At 38.1% G+C, this 18069-nt stretch overlaps 1 protein-coding gene across 1 annotated transcript; it reads right to left on the bottom strand.

Moving 5' to 3' along the window:
• Window positions 1–1653: 1653 nt before the first annotated feature.
• LOC115985496 lies at window positions 1654–2046 on the bottom strand. The gene has a single exon (XM_031108438.1). The coding sequence runs from the start codon at window positions 2044–2046 to the stop codon at window positions 1654–1656; it is 393 nt and encodes a 130-aa protein (XP_030964298.1).
• Window positions 2047–18069: the final 16023 nt, after the last annotated feature.

The following is an 18069-nucleotide window of genomic DNA, read 5'->3' as shown; positions in this document are numbered from 1 at the left end:
AAATTTGGTAAATCTAACTTCGTCTAGTGCTTCTAAAAAAAATTAGTAATTGGGTATTGTCAATGCCTTGCAGCGGTTCGACCTCCCATCACAACAATGCTCAAACGTGCCCGCAAGAGTTGTGGGCCCGGGAGTTTAGGTGCTGTGAAAAAAGGGTATACCTCTTATGTGTGATTAGAAATGAGTCGATTTTAAGGAAGTTACCAAAGGTAAGTGAAGTTGGCACCAATTATTGGACTTTTTTCTAAGGTGTGATTGGTTGCTTTACTTTATTTGATTTTATTATCGATCTTAGACTAAGAAAAATGTTGTTTTACCTAATCTAATATGGATGGATAAAAAATCTTGATTCTTGAGTTCAGAAGTCTGGTTATGTGTAAGGAAGGTGTTAGACACCCTATAACACCTATCCATGGACAATCTTTCATTTTGGTAAAATCTTAATTTAAGGACATTGACAGTTAAAAATCAAGCTATTGGCATTAGCTTTCGGGGCTTTAAATAAATTGGGCTTTGAGGTTTGGTTTTAGAAAATGTGTGGTCTTGATCAATGCTTCCCTCATATGTTTGGAATTGGTGCCAAATTTCCACAACAAAAATTCGGCAGCAATTTGCCTTATTTTCGTGGTTGGAATCCGACATCGATTCGCCTCAAGTGCATCATAGCACACAAAACGCTATTCTTACCAAGCTTTTGCCGTGAGAATACAGCAACAGGTTACGGCAAAAATCCAATAGAGTTTCGTGTTTGGTGCGCTATGGCGCACCGACAGGGTTTCATGCCTGTGTATACGACATGTGCCAACATGCTTGTGCTAGGACAAACTAGAGCCCCTCAAAAGCATCAAACATATTGATGTGTGTCGCATATACAAGGAAACTAATGTCACTTGGCGACATGGATTGGGACGATCACATCGCGATGATCGTGCACACAATATAGTGTGAATATGCACCTACAACAATGGCCTTGAGCACATACCCACACTATAAGGTCAAAAGCATTCGTGACTAGAGAGGGTCGCTCATATAGCCACGAGAGTCCATCATATGAAGAGCATGATCAACCACATACAAGCATATATAGATATACATACATCATGCACAATGTTATCACACAGAGTAGGAAAGTAAAGCAGACATTGCCAATGTTCCAAGGGTATGACCCAGTAAGGTATAGGAAATGTAAAACAGACATTGCCATACTCAGGAAACGTGGCCCAAACAAAGTGCAAGAAAGATAAAGGATACATGGAGAAAGAACCCTAATACATGATTCTAAGGATAGAAGAGAGGGAGAGAGAAAACCAACCAAGGAGGCTAGGCCTCCTAATCTACTAAACATTGCCCTTTTTGGGCTTGCATCTTCTTACTTGCATCCTTGCCCTTGTTGCTTTCACCTAAGAAGTCGTGTCCTTGCTCTAAGCATCCTTGCTCCAAGCATGAACATGCAACAAACAAAGAAAGCAGCCAGTAGACAAGCAAAAGGGATAAAAAAGCGGTAAAGGGAGCATGCAAAGAGACACACTAGCAAAGAAGGCCATGTTGCTGCTAGTGAGTGTAGGGGTTGGGGAGGAACATTCTTCCTATTTTGATGGACTTGGAAACAAGGGCACATCCTCACATGTTTGACGCAGTCGCTTCCATGGTGAACTAATAGTAGACGGTTCTCATAATTTTTTGGGCCAATAGGGGTCCACTTGCATGGGCTCCAAGCAAGCCTTCATGCATCCCTTCTATCAAATGGTTAGCCTCGGGGGCATCTATGCATTGAAGCAAAGTTGTGTCGTGGTTCCTCTTATACAGGACTTCTCCACTCAAGAAGAATTGGCACGCCATGTGCCTGATGAATTTCTTCTCACTGTTTGTGGCTCCAGACGAGTATTCACCATCTTTGATATAAGCCTTGATATCATGGTACCATGGCTTCCCATCGATTTCAACTTCGACATTCATGCATTCTTTGATATTCATGCAGTAGGCTGGCAAACTACGAACTTTTATACACAATTGTCGCATCTCATCCTCTTCTGCCAACTTAACCATACTCATTAGGGTTGCTAAGGCATCTATGAACTGATTGTGTGCTCGAGGCAAATAAGCAAAGGTAATATTCCAAAACTTTGGGATTAAGCAACTGACGCATTTTGGATAGGGAGTCAACTTGGTGTCTCGGGCTTACCACTTTCCCTCTATCTAGGAGATGATCAACAGGGAATCTCCAAAGACACTTAAATCATATGCGCCAAACTCTAAGGTGACTTGTGAGCCCATTATGCATGCCTGGTACTCTGTAACATTATTTGTGTAATCGAAATTCAACTTGATTGAAATAGGGATTTGTTGGCCCTTCGAGGATACTAGGACTGCACCCACTCCATTTCTAGTGTTATTGGCGGCTCTATCGAAATAAAGCTTCCAATGCCATGGTTTTACATTGCTTGGTTCTAGCTCTATTGTCAAAACATCCTTATCTGGGAAGAGGGATTTTGAGAAATTTAGATCATTCAATGGCTAGTCCGCTAGGTAATAGGCTATGGGTTGTCCCTTGATGACCTTTCACACTACAAATACAATATCAAACTTGAATAACAACATCTGCCAACAAGAGATCTTCCCTTTGAGAGTAGGTTTTTCAAAGATGTACTTGATGGGGTCCATGCAGGAAATCAACTGTGTGATGAAGTAGTGCAAGTACTGCCGCAACTTACACGAGGCCATGCTAGGGCACAACACATCTTTTCAATGGTGATGTAGTTGATCTCACAACTGGTGAACTTCTTACTCAGGTACCCATGGATGTCTCTTGCACCGTTAGGTAAAGAATCAACGAATGTCCCGGTGTCAGAGGAACCAAAATAGGAGGGTTCAACAAGTACCGCTTAATATTGTTAAAGGCTGTTTGACACCCATTTGTCCATTCTATCTTCATATCCTTCTTCAAGAGCTTGAACAAGGGATCGCACATAGTGGTCAACTGCGCTATGAAGTGGGCTATGTAATTGATCCTTCCCAAGAAGCTTCGAATTTGTTTCTTGGTTTTCAGCGTAGGCATGTCCCTGATGGCTTGGACTTTTGCTAGGTCCACTTCAATTCCTGACTATGAAGCTGAGTAATTTCTCTGAACTGGCTTTGAAGACACACTTGTTAGGGTTAAGCTTTAACCTGTACCTAACAAGGCACTTGAATAGCTTTCTCAAATCTATCAAATGATCTCTATAGGTGTGTGACTTGGCGATCATGTCGTCCATATAGACTTCGATCTCCTTATGCATCATATCATGGAACAAGGTTACCATGGCTCGTTGGTAAGCCGTACCAGCAGTCTTCAATCTGAATGGCATGATATCATAGACATAAATTCCCCAATGGGTGGTGAATGTTGTCTTGGCTTTGTCCTCTTCAACCATTTTGATCTGATTATAACCCAAGAACCCATCCATAAAGGAGAAGAACATATTGGTCATGGTGTTATCAATCAGGGTATCGATATGTGGCAAGGGAAAATTATCTTTCAGGCTGGCTTGATTTAAATCTCTATAATTAACACACATGCATACTTTCCCATCTTTCTTTGGTACGGGAACAATGTTTGCAACCCAATCAAAGTAGGTTATGGCAGTAAGAAAATTGGTATTCAACTGCTTTTCTACTTCTTCTTTGATTTTCAGGATAGTCTCAAATTTCATCCTTTGGAAAGCCTGCTACATTGAGGGGCATTCAGGTTTAACTAGAATTATGTGGACAACAATTTCTATATCCATTCCTGGCATATCTTGATAAGAATTCCTTCAATAGGGTTATGAGCTCATCTTTCATGTCCTTAGGAAAGTTTACCCCGATCTTGACAGGTTTTTCCTTCTCGCCTTCCTTAGCTAAGTTTATCACCTCTGTCTCCTCTATATTGGGTTTAGACCCTTCACTTTCTCTATTTAGAGCTTCTAGGATGTCTTGAGGTAAGTTCAAGACCTCTTCCAATCCTTCATCATCATGATCCAAATCTATTTTCTCATTCACATCATCCACACCCTCGTTATGGCAAAGGGACAATGTACCCACTTGGGAATCAGAACAAACCCTATAGAGCGGAACATATACAAAGAAACATAAGATAATTTGCACACACATATTCATAGGAAAGCAAATAAAGAGAGATGCAAGAATTTTCCTAAATAATATGCTGAATATTTCATTAATGGATTATGGGTAGGGGGAAAACAAAGTTCATGCTTGATAATGATAAAAAATGAAACACTTTTTTTTTTCCTTCATTTTTGGAAAAACAAATTGGGGGAAATGGATAGGGAATACAAATTGATGGGAAAGGAAAGTATAGCTTGCCCTTGCATAGTTGTCCATGGAATGTAAGCTCGGCTATGGGTTGTCGACAATAGGATGTAAAGTGCCATAGAAGCTGAGCCTAACGCTCAGCTACTGTTCATGGGTTATTAAGGAGAACTCGTCCAAACTTAGGAAGGTCGTCCGGATATGGATGACCCTCAATACAAGGATCATCTACTTGAGCTTGTGAACCAAACCACATGGTGAGATCTTGATGCATCATTGCAATCACCTGTGAAGCACTTAACTTCCATTAGCAGTTAAAGAAAATGAGAGTACATATCCTAACTTCTATAGCGGTTATGAGAAGTAAGTGTAAACCTTCTAACCTCCACAAATGTTGGGGAAGTTACAAGACAAATAACCGCTTCCATTACACTATATAAACACTTATTTCCTGACAAATAAAGGCAAGTTTTTCCTTTTACACAATTCCCAAAAATTTGGAATTCCAGATTTTAAAGAGAGAAACTAACTTCATCATTGAAGGGTTTTTGGCCAGTCAACCCCAGTCTCCTTTGATTTTTTGTTTTCCTTTTTTAGGCCCTCCAAATCATTGAAGCCCAAAGCATCCAGCCTATTGATTTTCTAAGCATTATCACAAATAAAGTAGGAAATGACATGAGCATGCAAAACAAACTAAATATGCTATTCCAACCTTTTCGAGTGATTAGGAGACCCAACCACTTGATGATGGAATACTCCTTAGTCAGTCGGTGCATCCATAATGCAAGGCTCAATGGTCCAAAGGCCTCCTATCTCGCTTGGCATCCCTGGTTGGATAGTAGAAGCCGGATCATCTTCAGAAGATGTGATAGCATTCATAGAGAACTCTTTGGGACAAAGCCAAATAATGCAAACTAGATCAGACTCTTCATCCTTCAATTCCTTGAAAGATTCTAGCATAATGACCTCGGCCAGAGTTGGAAAAGTGGCCCTGACATGGTGAATAGACATCCCTAGAGTGCCACACTTCCTCTTCTTTCCTTTGGAAGCTTGAAAGAGTTCTTCATGAATGGGTTCATACCCCAAACCGAATCTTCCTTTGTTATCTGAGAGTTCAATTAGAGCAGGGCTCCCACATCCTATGGCTTTGAGGCCTTGGCCTAACTTGTACCTAAACATGATCATTTCTTTTGCAACCATAAAAAATGCTGCGGGCTAGCCGGACTCGGTCTCTGAAGCATTGTGGATTATGGAAACTAATTTGAAGCTATGGAAGGATGCTTTTGGAAAGGCATTAGCATTGATGTAGGGAATAGATGTCTCCTGGAAGATAGTCGTGGGCTCTTCAGCCATAATGTGATCAACTAATTCTCGGATATGAACTTGAGTCTTCTTTGGAGAGTGGACACGATTGCACCTACTGCATGTAACTAGGGCCTCCCTAAAAGCATATTGTATGGAGAGTCTATTTTAATCACATGGAAGTTGACCATGAAGGATCTCAGGCTGATCTCAATCATTAGCTCAATTTTGCCTTGTTTTGTGACACGTGCCGTCAAAGGCTTTGATGATCATAGTGCTAGGCTAAATAAGAGACATATCCAGTTTTAGGTGCTCTAGAGTGGCCATTAGGCAAACATTCGAGGTTGATCTATTGTCAATTAATACCCTTGCGACAATTATGTCCTCACACTTGATTATGGTATGCATGGCCAAAGTATTATCTCTTCCTTCTAGAGGCACTCATCATCTGAAAAGGAGACTTGGTTGGTGGCTAACACCAACGATACCAAACCCTCGAAGGAGGAATTTGTAATACCAGTAGGAACATACATTTCCTTCAATACCTTTAATAGGGCCTCAAGGTGGACTTGAGAAGAAAACAACAAGGCTAAGATAGAAATATAAGCTGGAGATTTGTTGAACTGTTGAATCACACTATAATCGGCCTTTTAGATGGTTTTCAAGAATTCCTCGGCTTTTTCAGTGGTGACTCTATTCCTGACTGGCTAGGCTACGCCCTTGCTCTTTCCTTCTTTTTTTAGTTCCTTAAGAGTATAACATTGACCACTCCTAATAAGCCCGGATAGACCTAAAGAGACATTAGAGCAAACCTCTTCCTCTCCAATTCAGGTGGAGATCAAAGTCACATCATACTTCCATGGGACATGATGGCTATCTTTGTATGGAAAGGGCCTTGGCATACGAATGACCAAGCCTTATTGAGTTTGTAGATTTGGCACCAAGGAGAACATCTTCTGACTGATGATACCTGGACTAGGCAAAGCGGCTTCTAAAGCCTTTGGGCCAGAAGCTTTAGAGATTCCGTGGATAGATTTTTGGTAAAACTAGAGGATCAAAACCTCAAATGACGGGGACAACAGGGGTTCCTTTCTGGACAAATTCTAGAGATGATTTAGCGATCCCAGGCAAAGATAAGATCAAAGGAGCAAAACCATCAATGGTTTGTTCCTTCTTTAGAGCTGGCAATCTTAAATCCACAGGCGATTTTATAATCTCTTCGATAACGACTAAAGTTGGAGGAATTGGCGTCCTCATCCTTGGAGGAACCTTACAAAGGCACTTTTGTAAGTACTCGTCCCCGTCTTTCCTTGATCCCATTGACATAGCGCTATGGCTAGTTCCCATTTGTGTACTTGGAGGGCATAGGTTAGCTGCCATGCAATCACTCCTCCGCACAACCTCTCTTTCAATCCAAATAATACCATGGTTAGCTAAACTCTGAACTTGTGCCCTAAGCACTTTACAATCGAATAGGTCATGCCTATCCCCACTGTTACAAAATGAGCAGATTTCCCAGTCAAATCCTAAAGTTCCTATATTCTCCAGAACAATGTGACTTTCTTGGGCTAGAGCCCATAACATGGCTTTCCAAAAGGAATGAGAGGGATGAGAAAATCTGGAATCCTCTCTTCCACTATAGAGATAGCATTCACATTCCCTTCTAGATGAGGAGGCAAAGGATAGAGCATTTGGCCCAGCCATGTTGTCAAACTGTATTAGCTTGTTATTGATGAAATCTTGGATTTGATGTCTCAAATGCACACATTCTTCCAAGGTGCGCCCTTCGGCCCCAAAATGGTGCTCACATTTCTTAGATGGATCAAAACCGGGTGGAAAAGGACTGTCTCTGGGTTTTGTAAACAATGGAGTCATTAGCTTCTTCTCCAACAGATAGGCATAAAGCTCTTCCATGGGCATGGGTAACAGAGAGAATTTTCGTGGCTCGCCCTTGGGATATTAGGGTTGATCGGGCCTTCCCCTTTGATTGAATGCTTGGTAAGGTGCCTGGGTTGGCTAAACCTGTTGCTGATAGGGCAAGGTCGTTGGGGCTGTATAAGCAGAATTGACACCCCTTGGTCCTTCAGGTGTTTTGTCGATCATGCGAACATCGGCTTCTTTTCCTTTGCAGGTGGTTGCCTTTTTCACCTGTTGTTCTATCATAGAACTTAGAGCCTTGGGATCGACTATTTTCTTGCTCCTAAGACCCTCATCAATAAGCTCCCCAATAGAAATCAGGCTTTCGAAGTGAGTGACTTAGGCATTGATCATGTTCTTGTAGTAAGGAGGTATAAGGTTATCGATGAACCACTTGATCATTTTGTCTTCCATCATAGGAGGAAGCACTTGTGAGGCCAACTCGCACCACCTTTAGGCATACTCATGGAAAGATTCCCCACTTTTCTTTTTTGTCCTCTAAAGAACTATGTGGTCGAGAGCTATCTCAGTATTGAACTGGTAATACTCCAAAAATGCATTGGCCATCTCTCTCCAACTAGAGGTATTTTCCAATCTCACATACCGTGTGACCATAATGCCAATCAAGTTATCAAGGAAAATCTAGTAGAGCAAAGGACGATTGTCTCCATAAGGTGCCATCTTCCTATAGAACATGCACAATTGGGTGTAAGGATCTCCAGTGCCATCATACTTGATGAACTTAGGCAACTTGAACTTGGGAGGCATAATGACTAAAGGGAAATTGGTCAAGTTGTCTAAATCAACACTTCCTCAAGCATCGAAGCCCTCTATGATAAGTATCTTCTCAGTCAGGATATCTACTTGACTTTTGACCTGACCGTAGCCAGACTCCGAGGTCTTATCCTTAGGAGGATTCAATTCTTGGTTACCCCCTTGTGGGACAAATGGCGGTGCAGTTGGGCCTTGATTTGGTTCTTGCGGTAGTTGGGCCTCATTTTCAGACTGGGGCATAGAGCCCTCTAGAGTGGGACCGGATGAATCTCGGTTCCCTTCTACAATCAGCTGTTGCATCATGCTCATCATTTCTACCATCTGCTCTTTTAGAAGAGCGATCTCATATGTGTTTTCCTTGATGGGGGAAGGACCACTAGTAGGGTAGACATCTCTTTAGTACAAGACCTAGTGATGATAGGATCACGGTGTGATAGTAACTTGGACTATTTCCTTTGAGTAATCTTTTCACTTTATAATCCTAGAAAGGAAAAGAATAGGATGGGAAAGAAATGGGGTACATTTGAAAATTTGACAATGTGGAAACACAAAACAAGCACAAAGTTAGTTTAGGTTCTTGCTTATTTAAAATGCCCCTATCATTTTCCAAATATTGGCTTGGACCCTTAAGTGGGTTTTAATCATGGTGAGATTCTATAGTGATGTAGAATTAATGCGCAAGCTTGGCAAGTAACCAAAACTTTCATATCATGCTTGAAATTGCGGGATGGACCCTTCTCTTTTAATTTACATAGATAGTAATGCTTTTAAAAATCAAGTTATTGGCATTAGGTTTTGGGGTTTAAATGAATTGGGCTTTGAGGTTTGGCTTTGGAAAGGGTGTGATCTTGATCTAAATCAATGCCAAATTTCCACGACGAAAGGTAGCTTTTCACCTCACAAGCAGTTACATCCAAACAAACCACAATAGGGACGGATGTAATCACACACAAGCAAGTGGCCCTAAAGACTAGCAAGCATAAGCCCACAGAGGGCATCAAGCATGGAAAAACCTAGATCTAGATAGTTAAACATGGATATAAAAAATAGTAGGAAAAAAGCATATACATGCATAAAGAAAATGATCCAAACCCTTTAATATAGGCCTAAGTATATGGATGTAGGCCTAGACCACAAGATCTAGAACTACACCCTACCTAAAGGGCCGAAATGCAAGAAAGAGATGTATCAAGAGACAAAAGACTAAAGAAGTGGGGCATAACAATCAACATGTAGATCTAGACACATGAAAATGGCAAGGAGCACATCGACATATATTTCTAAGCATTAGCATTGCAAAGAGCATATAAACATGTAGATCTAGGCATAGACATGACAAAAAGCCCCTAGGCATATGAATCTAAGCACAAACATAGTATTTAGGCATATCCTAGCCCAAGAAGGCTAGGCCAACATCATCAAAGCAATAAAATATGATAGAAAGCAAGGAGACATGCTAGAAAAGCTACAAAACATGATAGGAAGCAAGATAAAGTATGATATATACTAAGAAAAGAAATAAAGCATGTTATAAAGCAAGATAAAGCAAATGGTGTAGATTGTAGCTAAAAAGCTACATATACACTCTTAAAACCTCAAATCCAAGGTCCTAAGACCAAGGAGGAGAAAAAGAGTGCAAGAGAACTACCTCTTGATTGTTGAGAAAAGAGTGAGATCAAAGGTTTTAAAATGTATTTGGGAGATAATTTAGAGAGGATAAGAGAGAGAATTTGCCTAGAAAAGTGCTCCAAAAATGCCCAATTTTTTTTCCTTGTTTGAGGGGGGGTCTGGGGGTTAAATAGATGAAAAAATCATTCTTTAGTGGCCGTGGGGCCTGATGTTGACATTAGCAATCCTTGCTTTTTCCCCAATTTGGCTTTGGATGCATATTTTAAGGTCTTCCCGAACTCCGATTGAGCTGATCTCGGTGTCTCTAGAAAGATCTGAATGTCTAGTTTCTAGAACACTAAATAATTTGAAATGTCAACAATCAGATCAAAAGTTATGGCCTTGGGAAGAGAACTGACACACTTTGCACGGTTTCCAAGATATCTCAACCGTTTTAACTCCAATTTCGACCCATGAATAGTCGTTGGAAAAGAAATTCAATAATCTTTGTAATGATGTTGGTCTCAACCTATTTCGATGGTCAAATCAAAATTAGGATTTTTGGTGCCCCTAGGAGTCAACCTCGGGTCAAAATTGGTTTGATGTCGAAACATGAAAAATGTTGTTTTAGGATGATTTTGACCAACTTTGACTTTCGATCAAACCTAGGTTAACTAGGGGAATTTTGGTCAATTTGACCTAAAATGGTACTTCGATTGCTCCAATGCCTGAACGGGTTGCCTCACATCAATATAGATGTTTATGGGGTCCCATGGAAGAAAGTTAATATTTTTGGAATTTTCGGGGTTCAGTATACAAATTGAGAGTGGATAAAATACGGTATCTACAAGTATATTTTAATTCTTTTCCATTAAGTATATCATACTCATGTGCAGTCTAATCTAATCATCAAACTTACAACAATTTTTACTAATTTAACTAAACTTAGTTACCAATTTTTTTTTTATTTAAAAATTTGTTTCTTTTTTATTTTAATTTTATTTAAATGTTTTACCATAACTTAATGAACATAACTTAGAATATAAATTTTTTTTCTTACCTTTTATTATTATATCTAGGGGTGTGCATGGATCTGGTTGGGTTGGGTTGAGAAGTTTTTTTGACCCAACCTACCATGATGGTTTAAAAAAAATCAACCCAACCCAACTCATCATAGGGGTCTAACCCAACCCACGTGGATCGAGTTGGGTCAAGTTGGATAGTTTTCTAATTACTGTTATTATTATTAAATTGAACATTAGAACAACACTACTACAAATAAGAGCAAATTTATAACCAAATAATCATGAACATAACATTAAATAAACACAAAATTTATGAGGAGAACTTAGGGATTGGGTTTTATTTAGGAAGAAGGGCAAAAAAAGAAAATAAAAAAATTGTATAATTTTAAATATATATTAAATATAGGTGGGACACATCAGGTTAGGCAAATTTGTGAATCTTATGACCCAAACCCAACCCAACCCATTGTTAAAAAAAATTTCATAACCCAACCCTACCCAACTTAACCCACCAACCCTTAAAAACTAACCCATTTTGGCGGGTAGGGTTGAATCGGATCGGTTTTGGCAGGTTGGTAGGTTTGTTGCACACCCCAATTTACGTTCATGCAATGCATGGTTTTATTCAAAATTATATGTAAATAAATTAAAATAATATTAATAATTAGGGAGTCACTTGACACTTTAATAGAGTTTTATCTAAAATAAATAAAATATCTTAATAATTTATTGAGTCATATGATAAAACCACGTTAATTTTAAAACGTGTAATACATTAAAACGTGTAATACATACATATATATATACACACACACTTGTGGCGACCATGGTATGTAGTGTGTGAATTTTAATAGAGTAAAACATAAAATTATGATTGTGGAAGGGTGGGGGGGGGGGGGGTAGACACCGCATTTTGTACCTCTTACTACTTGGGCCCTCATTCCCCAATGATGGTAAAACTCTAAAGCTTAAGGTTGGTTTAGGGCCCAATCAAACTTAATTTGACTTGGGGAATGTTTTTATGAAATATATAACTTTTTTATGAGCTAAATAAATCTATTTTTGGAAAAGAAGGCCATGAAAACCTTAGGGCATGTGTATACAGACACACATATGTGTACGCATGCTCTAGATCTCCGTACACAAGCTTCATGCATGCGTACACAGAAAATCCGAAGGGAAAATCTAAGATACACTAGAAATAGTGAATCAAAGAGGGAGTTTTTCACAAAATATCCTCAAGTCAATTTTATTCTGATTGGGACCTTTTTGGGTCTTGATCTTCATGTTTTAAAGTTCACTAATCAATTTTGTTTAGTTATGAATAGATTTGATTGAGGGGAATAGTCAAAATCAAGCTAAGAAGGTTTTTGTTTGTGGTATATTAGATTTATCATTTTAAGCTTTTGCTCTATTTTTCTGCTTTTTTGGGTTAGGGTTTCTAGCCATGTATGCGTACGCATAGGAACCGTGTATGTGTACGCATGCTTCAGACCTATGTACTATTGGGGTTTATGCCCTAAAATCCAATTTATTTGCATGCCATAAATAATTAAATTGTTTAATTATATGAGACTATTTATAAATGAACTAATGAGACATTATCATAGTCCTTGAGATGCATTGTATGTGATTTATGTGATTTAGTCATAGAAGATATAAATCACAAGTTCTTTGTAAACTTAAAATATAGTTCGTAGTTAGTGATGAAATTGGGCGTTTCATCTGCGAAGACTATAACACATTAACTAAGATGGTTTGTCTTGATCATGGAAGTGGAGACTTCTGGTTGATGTGTCTTAAGTGTTAAGACATATTGAACTGGACCACTGTGAGATTAATTATTCAATCAACAATTGACACCTGAATAATTAATCTCACGACTTCTAATTTCATAGACTCTCAATCTTGAGAGGATAATGAACCCGATCATGAAATATAGGTTACTTTGATATATTAGGAGTGAGATCTAATATTCACGGTCAAAACCTCAATATGTTGGGTAACCATACGTAGTGTTGAGGGAACATATATTCTTAAGATGGAATCCATAATCTTTTTTTATAGAGACACGAAATATCCCATTGAGATAAGTTTAATGAGAATTAGTTATTCAGGGCGCCCACTTTAGTAAGGAGTTACTAAACTTTATATTTATTGAAATTGGATTTTGAAAGCTCGAAAATGTGTTAAAACACAAGAGTTGTTTGGACCCCCAATTAAAATTACGGCTAGATTACTTTTACTCTAACTTATCTAAGTGTGGAAACAAAAGTAAATGAAGCACAATAAACCGATACTACTCTAGTGCATAAACATGAACAACAAACATTAAAAGTAAAGCACAAGAGTAAGGGAAGAGAGAATGTAAACACAAGATAATACGCCGATGTGTTATCAAAGAGGAAACTGAAGAACTGGGCGAAAAACCTCTTCGCCGCCCTCCAAGCGGTAATCGATCCACTAGACAATTAGTTGGGATACATGGGTTAGCAAAAGACCTTCCAAGCATAATCTACCCGATGTACCTAAGCTCTCCAAGCTCCTACTCCAACATGACTTCTCGGAACCGTGTCTTGTTTAGCTCTCCGGATCCCGCAATCCACCTGATTGCATCCGTCAAGCCTCACCGGCTTCTTTTGGAAATTCCCTAAAGCTTCCCAAGGTCTAAAACACTCTCTACACTCTGAATAGGTGTGGGTTGTGTTTGGGTACAAATCTCCTCTCAAGGTATGACAATGGGAGAGGGATGAGTAGCTCTCTCTCAAAAAGATGGGTGTGTATTGTAGAAAACCTATCTAGGGTTTTTCTCTCTGAATGGCCTCTCTCACATTTGTGGGTAATGAGGGTATATATAGCATGAGTGAAGGGTAAGCAAGTCATATTTAAAAAACCTCCAGGTAGAAAGTTTCGTGACTATCTCATGGGAAGGCCTTACCTGCGAGACACTCGCGAAAACGATAGTCTGGCATGACTCTTCAGCTTCCAGACATGTGCTCCTTACGTGGCTCTTTTGTGGGTTAGCTTCTCACGAAATCCACTGATTCTTCACCAACTTGATACTAAACCAATACAATAAAATCCCACAAAATGCAAGGAATAAAATTTAAGCAATTACAACACTTTTTGTTATGGAATAAAGCCAACATAAAACATTGTTGTAAATCACAACTTTACGATCTCCCCCTTTGGGAACAATGGCAAAACTCACTCATACCTAAATCTAGAAATTGTGATGAACTTGGAACATATATACCTGTAACCTAAAACACTTGCACAAAATGCATTAGACCCTTAAGGTAAATCAAGTGATAAAAGGACAAGTATAATGTAACAAGTAAAATGCAATCAAGTAAACATTATGTGAAACATGTGAGCAACTTGATCATACACCAAATCAATCATATGGAAATGACTACAATGATCATATAGCAAAGCAAATGATCATCCGAACATGCAACCAATAAAGCACAATAGTATAAGGATGTATGCATGTCCAACACATAAGCACGATGCGATGAAAGCAACAAAGCATATCAAAGCACCATAAAGCAATGAGAAAACAAGCATAAAGCAAAACGAGGTTTTCTAAAAAAAAATGACTTCTCCCCCTTGGTATATGCATTTATCCTATGGCTTTCTCTCCCTACGAATGTGCATGAGATAGAATTTCTCCCCCTAAGAATGTGCACATGAGTCATATAGAAATGATGATACAAACCTGTATACTCTCCCCCTTTTTGTCACAAATAGACAAAACAATCAAGAGGAATGAGGGAAAGAAAAGAAGATATGAGCAAGGGTATGATGCATGAGGGGTGCAAGATGAATGAGAAAATGAAGCTCAAATGAAAAACAAAGACATCTTAAAACATGCTACAAAGCATAAAGAACATGACATGCTAAGGATGATGGAACATGATGTAAACCTAGGCATGACATAGACACAAGAACATGTTAAGTGCTAAAAGGTCTAAAAAGACTTAACTAGCATGAGAAAAGTGCAAAATATGTCAAGCGTTAGAGTGTGTGCAGCAAAGGTGCATCTAGTGTGCATGTGAGATGCATGACCAATGCATGAATAAGCATTCACGGGGCAAAGTGTATAAAACACACCACCAATGATCAAAACATGATAAAAATGAATAATTATGGTGATCCCCAAAATTTGGTACTCATTGGAGTCCAAAACAACGAGAAAATGCCATTTGGGCATTTTATCGAACACTTAGAGTGCACACACTACACATGTATGTTAAACAATGCATGAACATATGAAAATCTTGCATAAATACATGTTATTTTTGCCATAAGGGGCCAACATCCAAAGTAATCATCATTTAAAACAAAGCCCAATTAAAAATATTGACAAAAAATAAGTTTTCCAATTCCCATTTGAGAAAATCCCAACTATGAACATAAAACCTCCAAAAACATAATCTAAGGATCAAAATCAATGAAATGAGTTAAAGATTACCTTAAAGATGTTAATGGAATGAAAAACACTTAAATTTAGTTGGGTTTTGATGTAGAAACATTAAAACAGGAGTTTGGGAGAGGATGAGAGTCGTTTAAAAAAAATGACCCACGAAATGCCCTTTAAAAAACTGATCTTGAAATTTTTGCGGGAAGCTTACTCGTGAAAGTACTCGTGAAATTTTTCGCAGTTAAGCCTTACTCACGAGCTACTCATAAAACAGTTGCGAAACTCTCTGTCCAAAGTTGAAAAACTTGAGATTTGGACCTTTAAACTCCCAGTTGAGCTTACACATGAAATGAGTCATGAAAACACCCAGAAAACATGTTTTTCACACAAAAACAACTTGAAAAACTTTGAAAAACATGGGTGATACAAATCACTTCCAAAAGCAAACAAAAAGAACAAAAATTATTTTGGTTTGATCCATATATGGTTGAGTACACACATATCACATTTGAGCATGTACAATCACACAAATGAGATAAGCATTAATTGAACTAAACTTGTGTGTTGTGGGTGAGTATCAAATGTGAAATAATCCTTAGACTAGAATGAAATTTCAATGATCAATTCAATCAAGTTATACATAACTGGTACTCAATCAAGTGGACTATCTCAATTATAGAAATGAGCATATATGACCTCCCACAAGAGAATGATTACAAAACTCATAAGCTTTTCATTTGACTTCTGCATAAATCATAACATTTGATCATTTTTGGATAATACATCTCTTTTTAAGATCGGTGTTTGAAATTTTTGATATTTCAACTTTGAGAGATAGCCTTTGGCTTTTTAAGCACCATACATTTCAATAAAAAAGTCGCTTTCCCTTTTTTCTAGTCAAATACTAGTATGTGCAACAAGTTTTTGCAGCTCATGATCTCTTTTTATTGTGAGATTTACATTTGGTGAGCTCTCATAGCAAAAACATAAAAGTAAAGGTGGGAAGATATATAGGCACAAGTTTATGCAAGTATCAAGACCATTAAGACAATTGATCAATCATTCATGACAAACTTGAAGATCTATTTACAACAGTCACCCATAGTTTTCAAGATTTTTCCCACACAGGTATATGTGCATACATAACAAGCTAAGTTCATAAATGCACTACACCATTAGTACAAAGGTACTAGGCCAAACTCACATGTAAAATGTGCTCAAACATATATGATCAAACTTTTTGAACTTTTCACCTTTTTATGTGGTTTTTGGATTTTTTACTCACACAAAACTAAAACATAAAAGTAAGATAAAAAAACAAAGGAAATGCATACAAATAAATGCAAGATGCACAAATGCATGACAATGAAGTATTTAATACATGAAGGGTCGTACAAAGATCGAAAGAATAGATCAAGGACCAAAAGAGCATAAGCTCAACCATAGGAACCCTTCCTCATCCAAACGGAACAATTGTTTGGAATGAGTTTCTCATGAGAAGTGAGACGAGGGTTGGAAGAATGAGAACCGAAGATGCACATAGACAAGGAGTTAAGAGCATTAAATACTTTCTTTAACAACATACTATTTTCACTCAAATCCGATTTACCCTTTTTAGTACAACTTCCAAGAAACTCAAGTTTCTCTTTCCTTTTGATTCTTTTAAGAGCATGAAAGTTAGAGCAATGAGGTCTTAGATGACCAAAGGCATCATAATGGTGACAAACAATGTGTTTAGGTCCACTAGGCTTTTTAGGGAGGGATCTAGAACTATGGTTTTGTTCTTTCTTCAACGTGGAGTATTGAGGTCTTATGTGACCGATCACACTGCAATGGTGGCAAGTAGGAACAAACTTAGATCCACTTAATTCTCTAGGATGGAACCTAAACAGAGGCTTAGGCTTAAGAGCCTTTCTCTCCACTTTTTGATTTCTTTTGTATGGAGGAATGTACACCGATTTGTCCTTTGAGGTAGAACACACAATAGGCACAAAGTCGGGTACCACAACATGATTGCAACATATATTTTCATCATTTTTATCAACAGGTTCAGTAATCAAACACTTAGCATGCATCTTAAGAGATTCATTTCCACATTTAAGATCATCAACTAGTTTGTTAGACAAAACAAGTTTAGCATCTAAGTCCATATTCAAACATTCAAACTCTTTTAGCTTTTCAAGAGAATTTTCAACAAGCTTCTTATATTTTTCAACCAATTTATTGTATTCATTGAGCTTAGCAATCAAATCATCATTTTCACAACGAAACTTGCTCAAATCCTTATGAAACTTCTTAGCTCATTTCTTCAAAAGTTTGTCAACAACACCCATAGATTCAAGTAACATGTCATCACAATTATGAGGATTAACACTCATAGAGGCATTTTCACAAACACATGGCATGTTACAATCAATAATATCCATAGAAGCATACAAAGCATTATCCATGACAAAACACACAAGGGGTCAAGAATCACACTTAGGTAATGAAACCAAATAAAGTGTACCCGCTCTGAAACCAATTGAAAGCTCAAAAATGTGTTAAAAACTACAAGAGCTGTTTAGACTCCTAATTAAAATTATGGCTAGATTGCTTTTACTCTAACTTATCTAAGTGCGGAAACAAGAGTAAGTGAAGCGTAATAAACCAATACTACTCTAGTGCATAAACATGAACAACAAACATTAAAAGTAAAGCACAGGAGTAAGGGAAGAGAGAATGCAAACA

Source organism: Quercus lobata, chromosome 4 (assembly GCF_001633185.2).
Source record: "Quercus lobata isolate SW786 chromosome 4, ValleyOak3.0 Primary Assembly, whole genome shotgun sequence".
NCBI lineage: Eukaryota > Viridiplantae > Streptophyta > Magnoliopsida > Fagales > Fagaceae > Quercus > Quercus lobata.
Note: the sequence above shows the minus strand (reverse complement) of the source record. Positions and strands in the feature narration are given on the sequence as shown.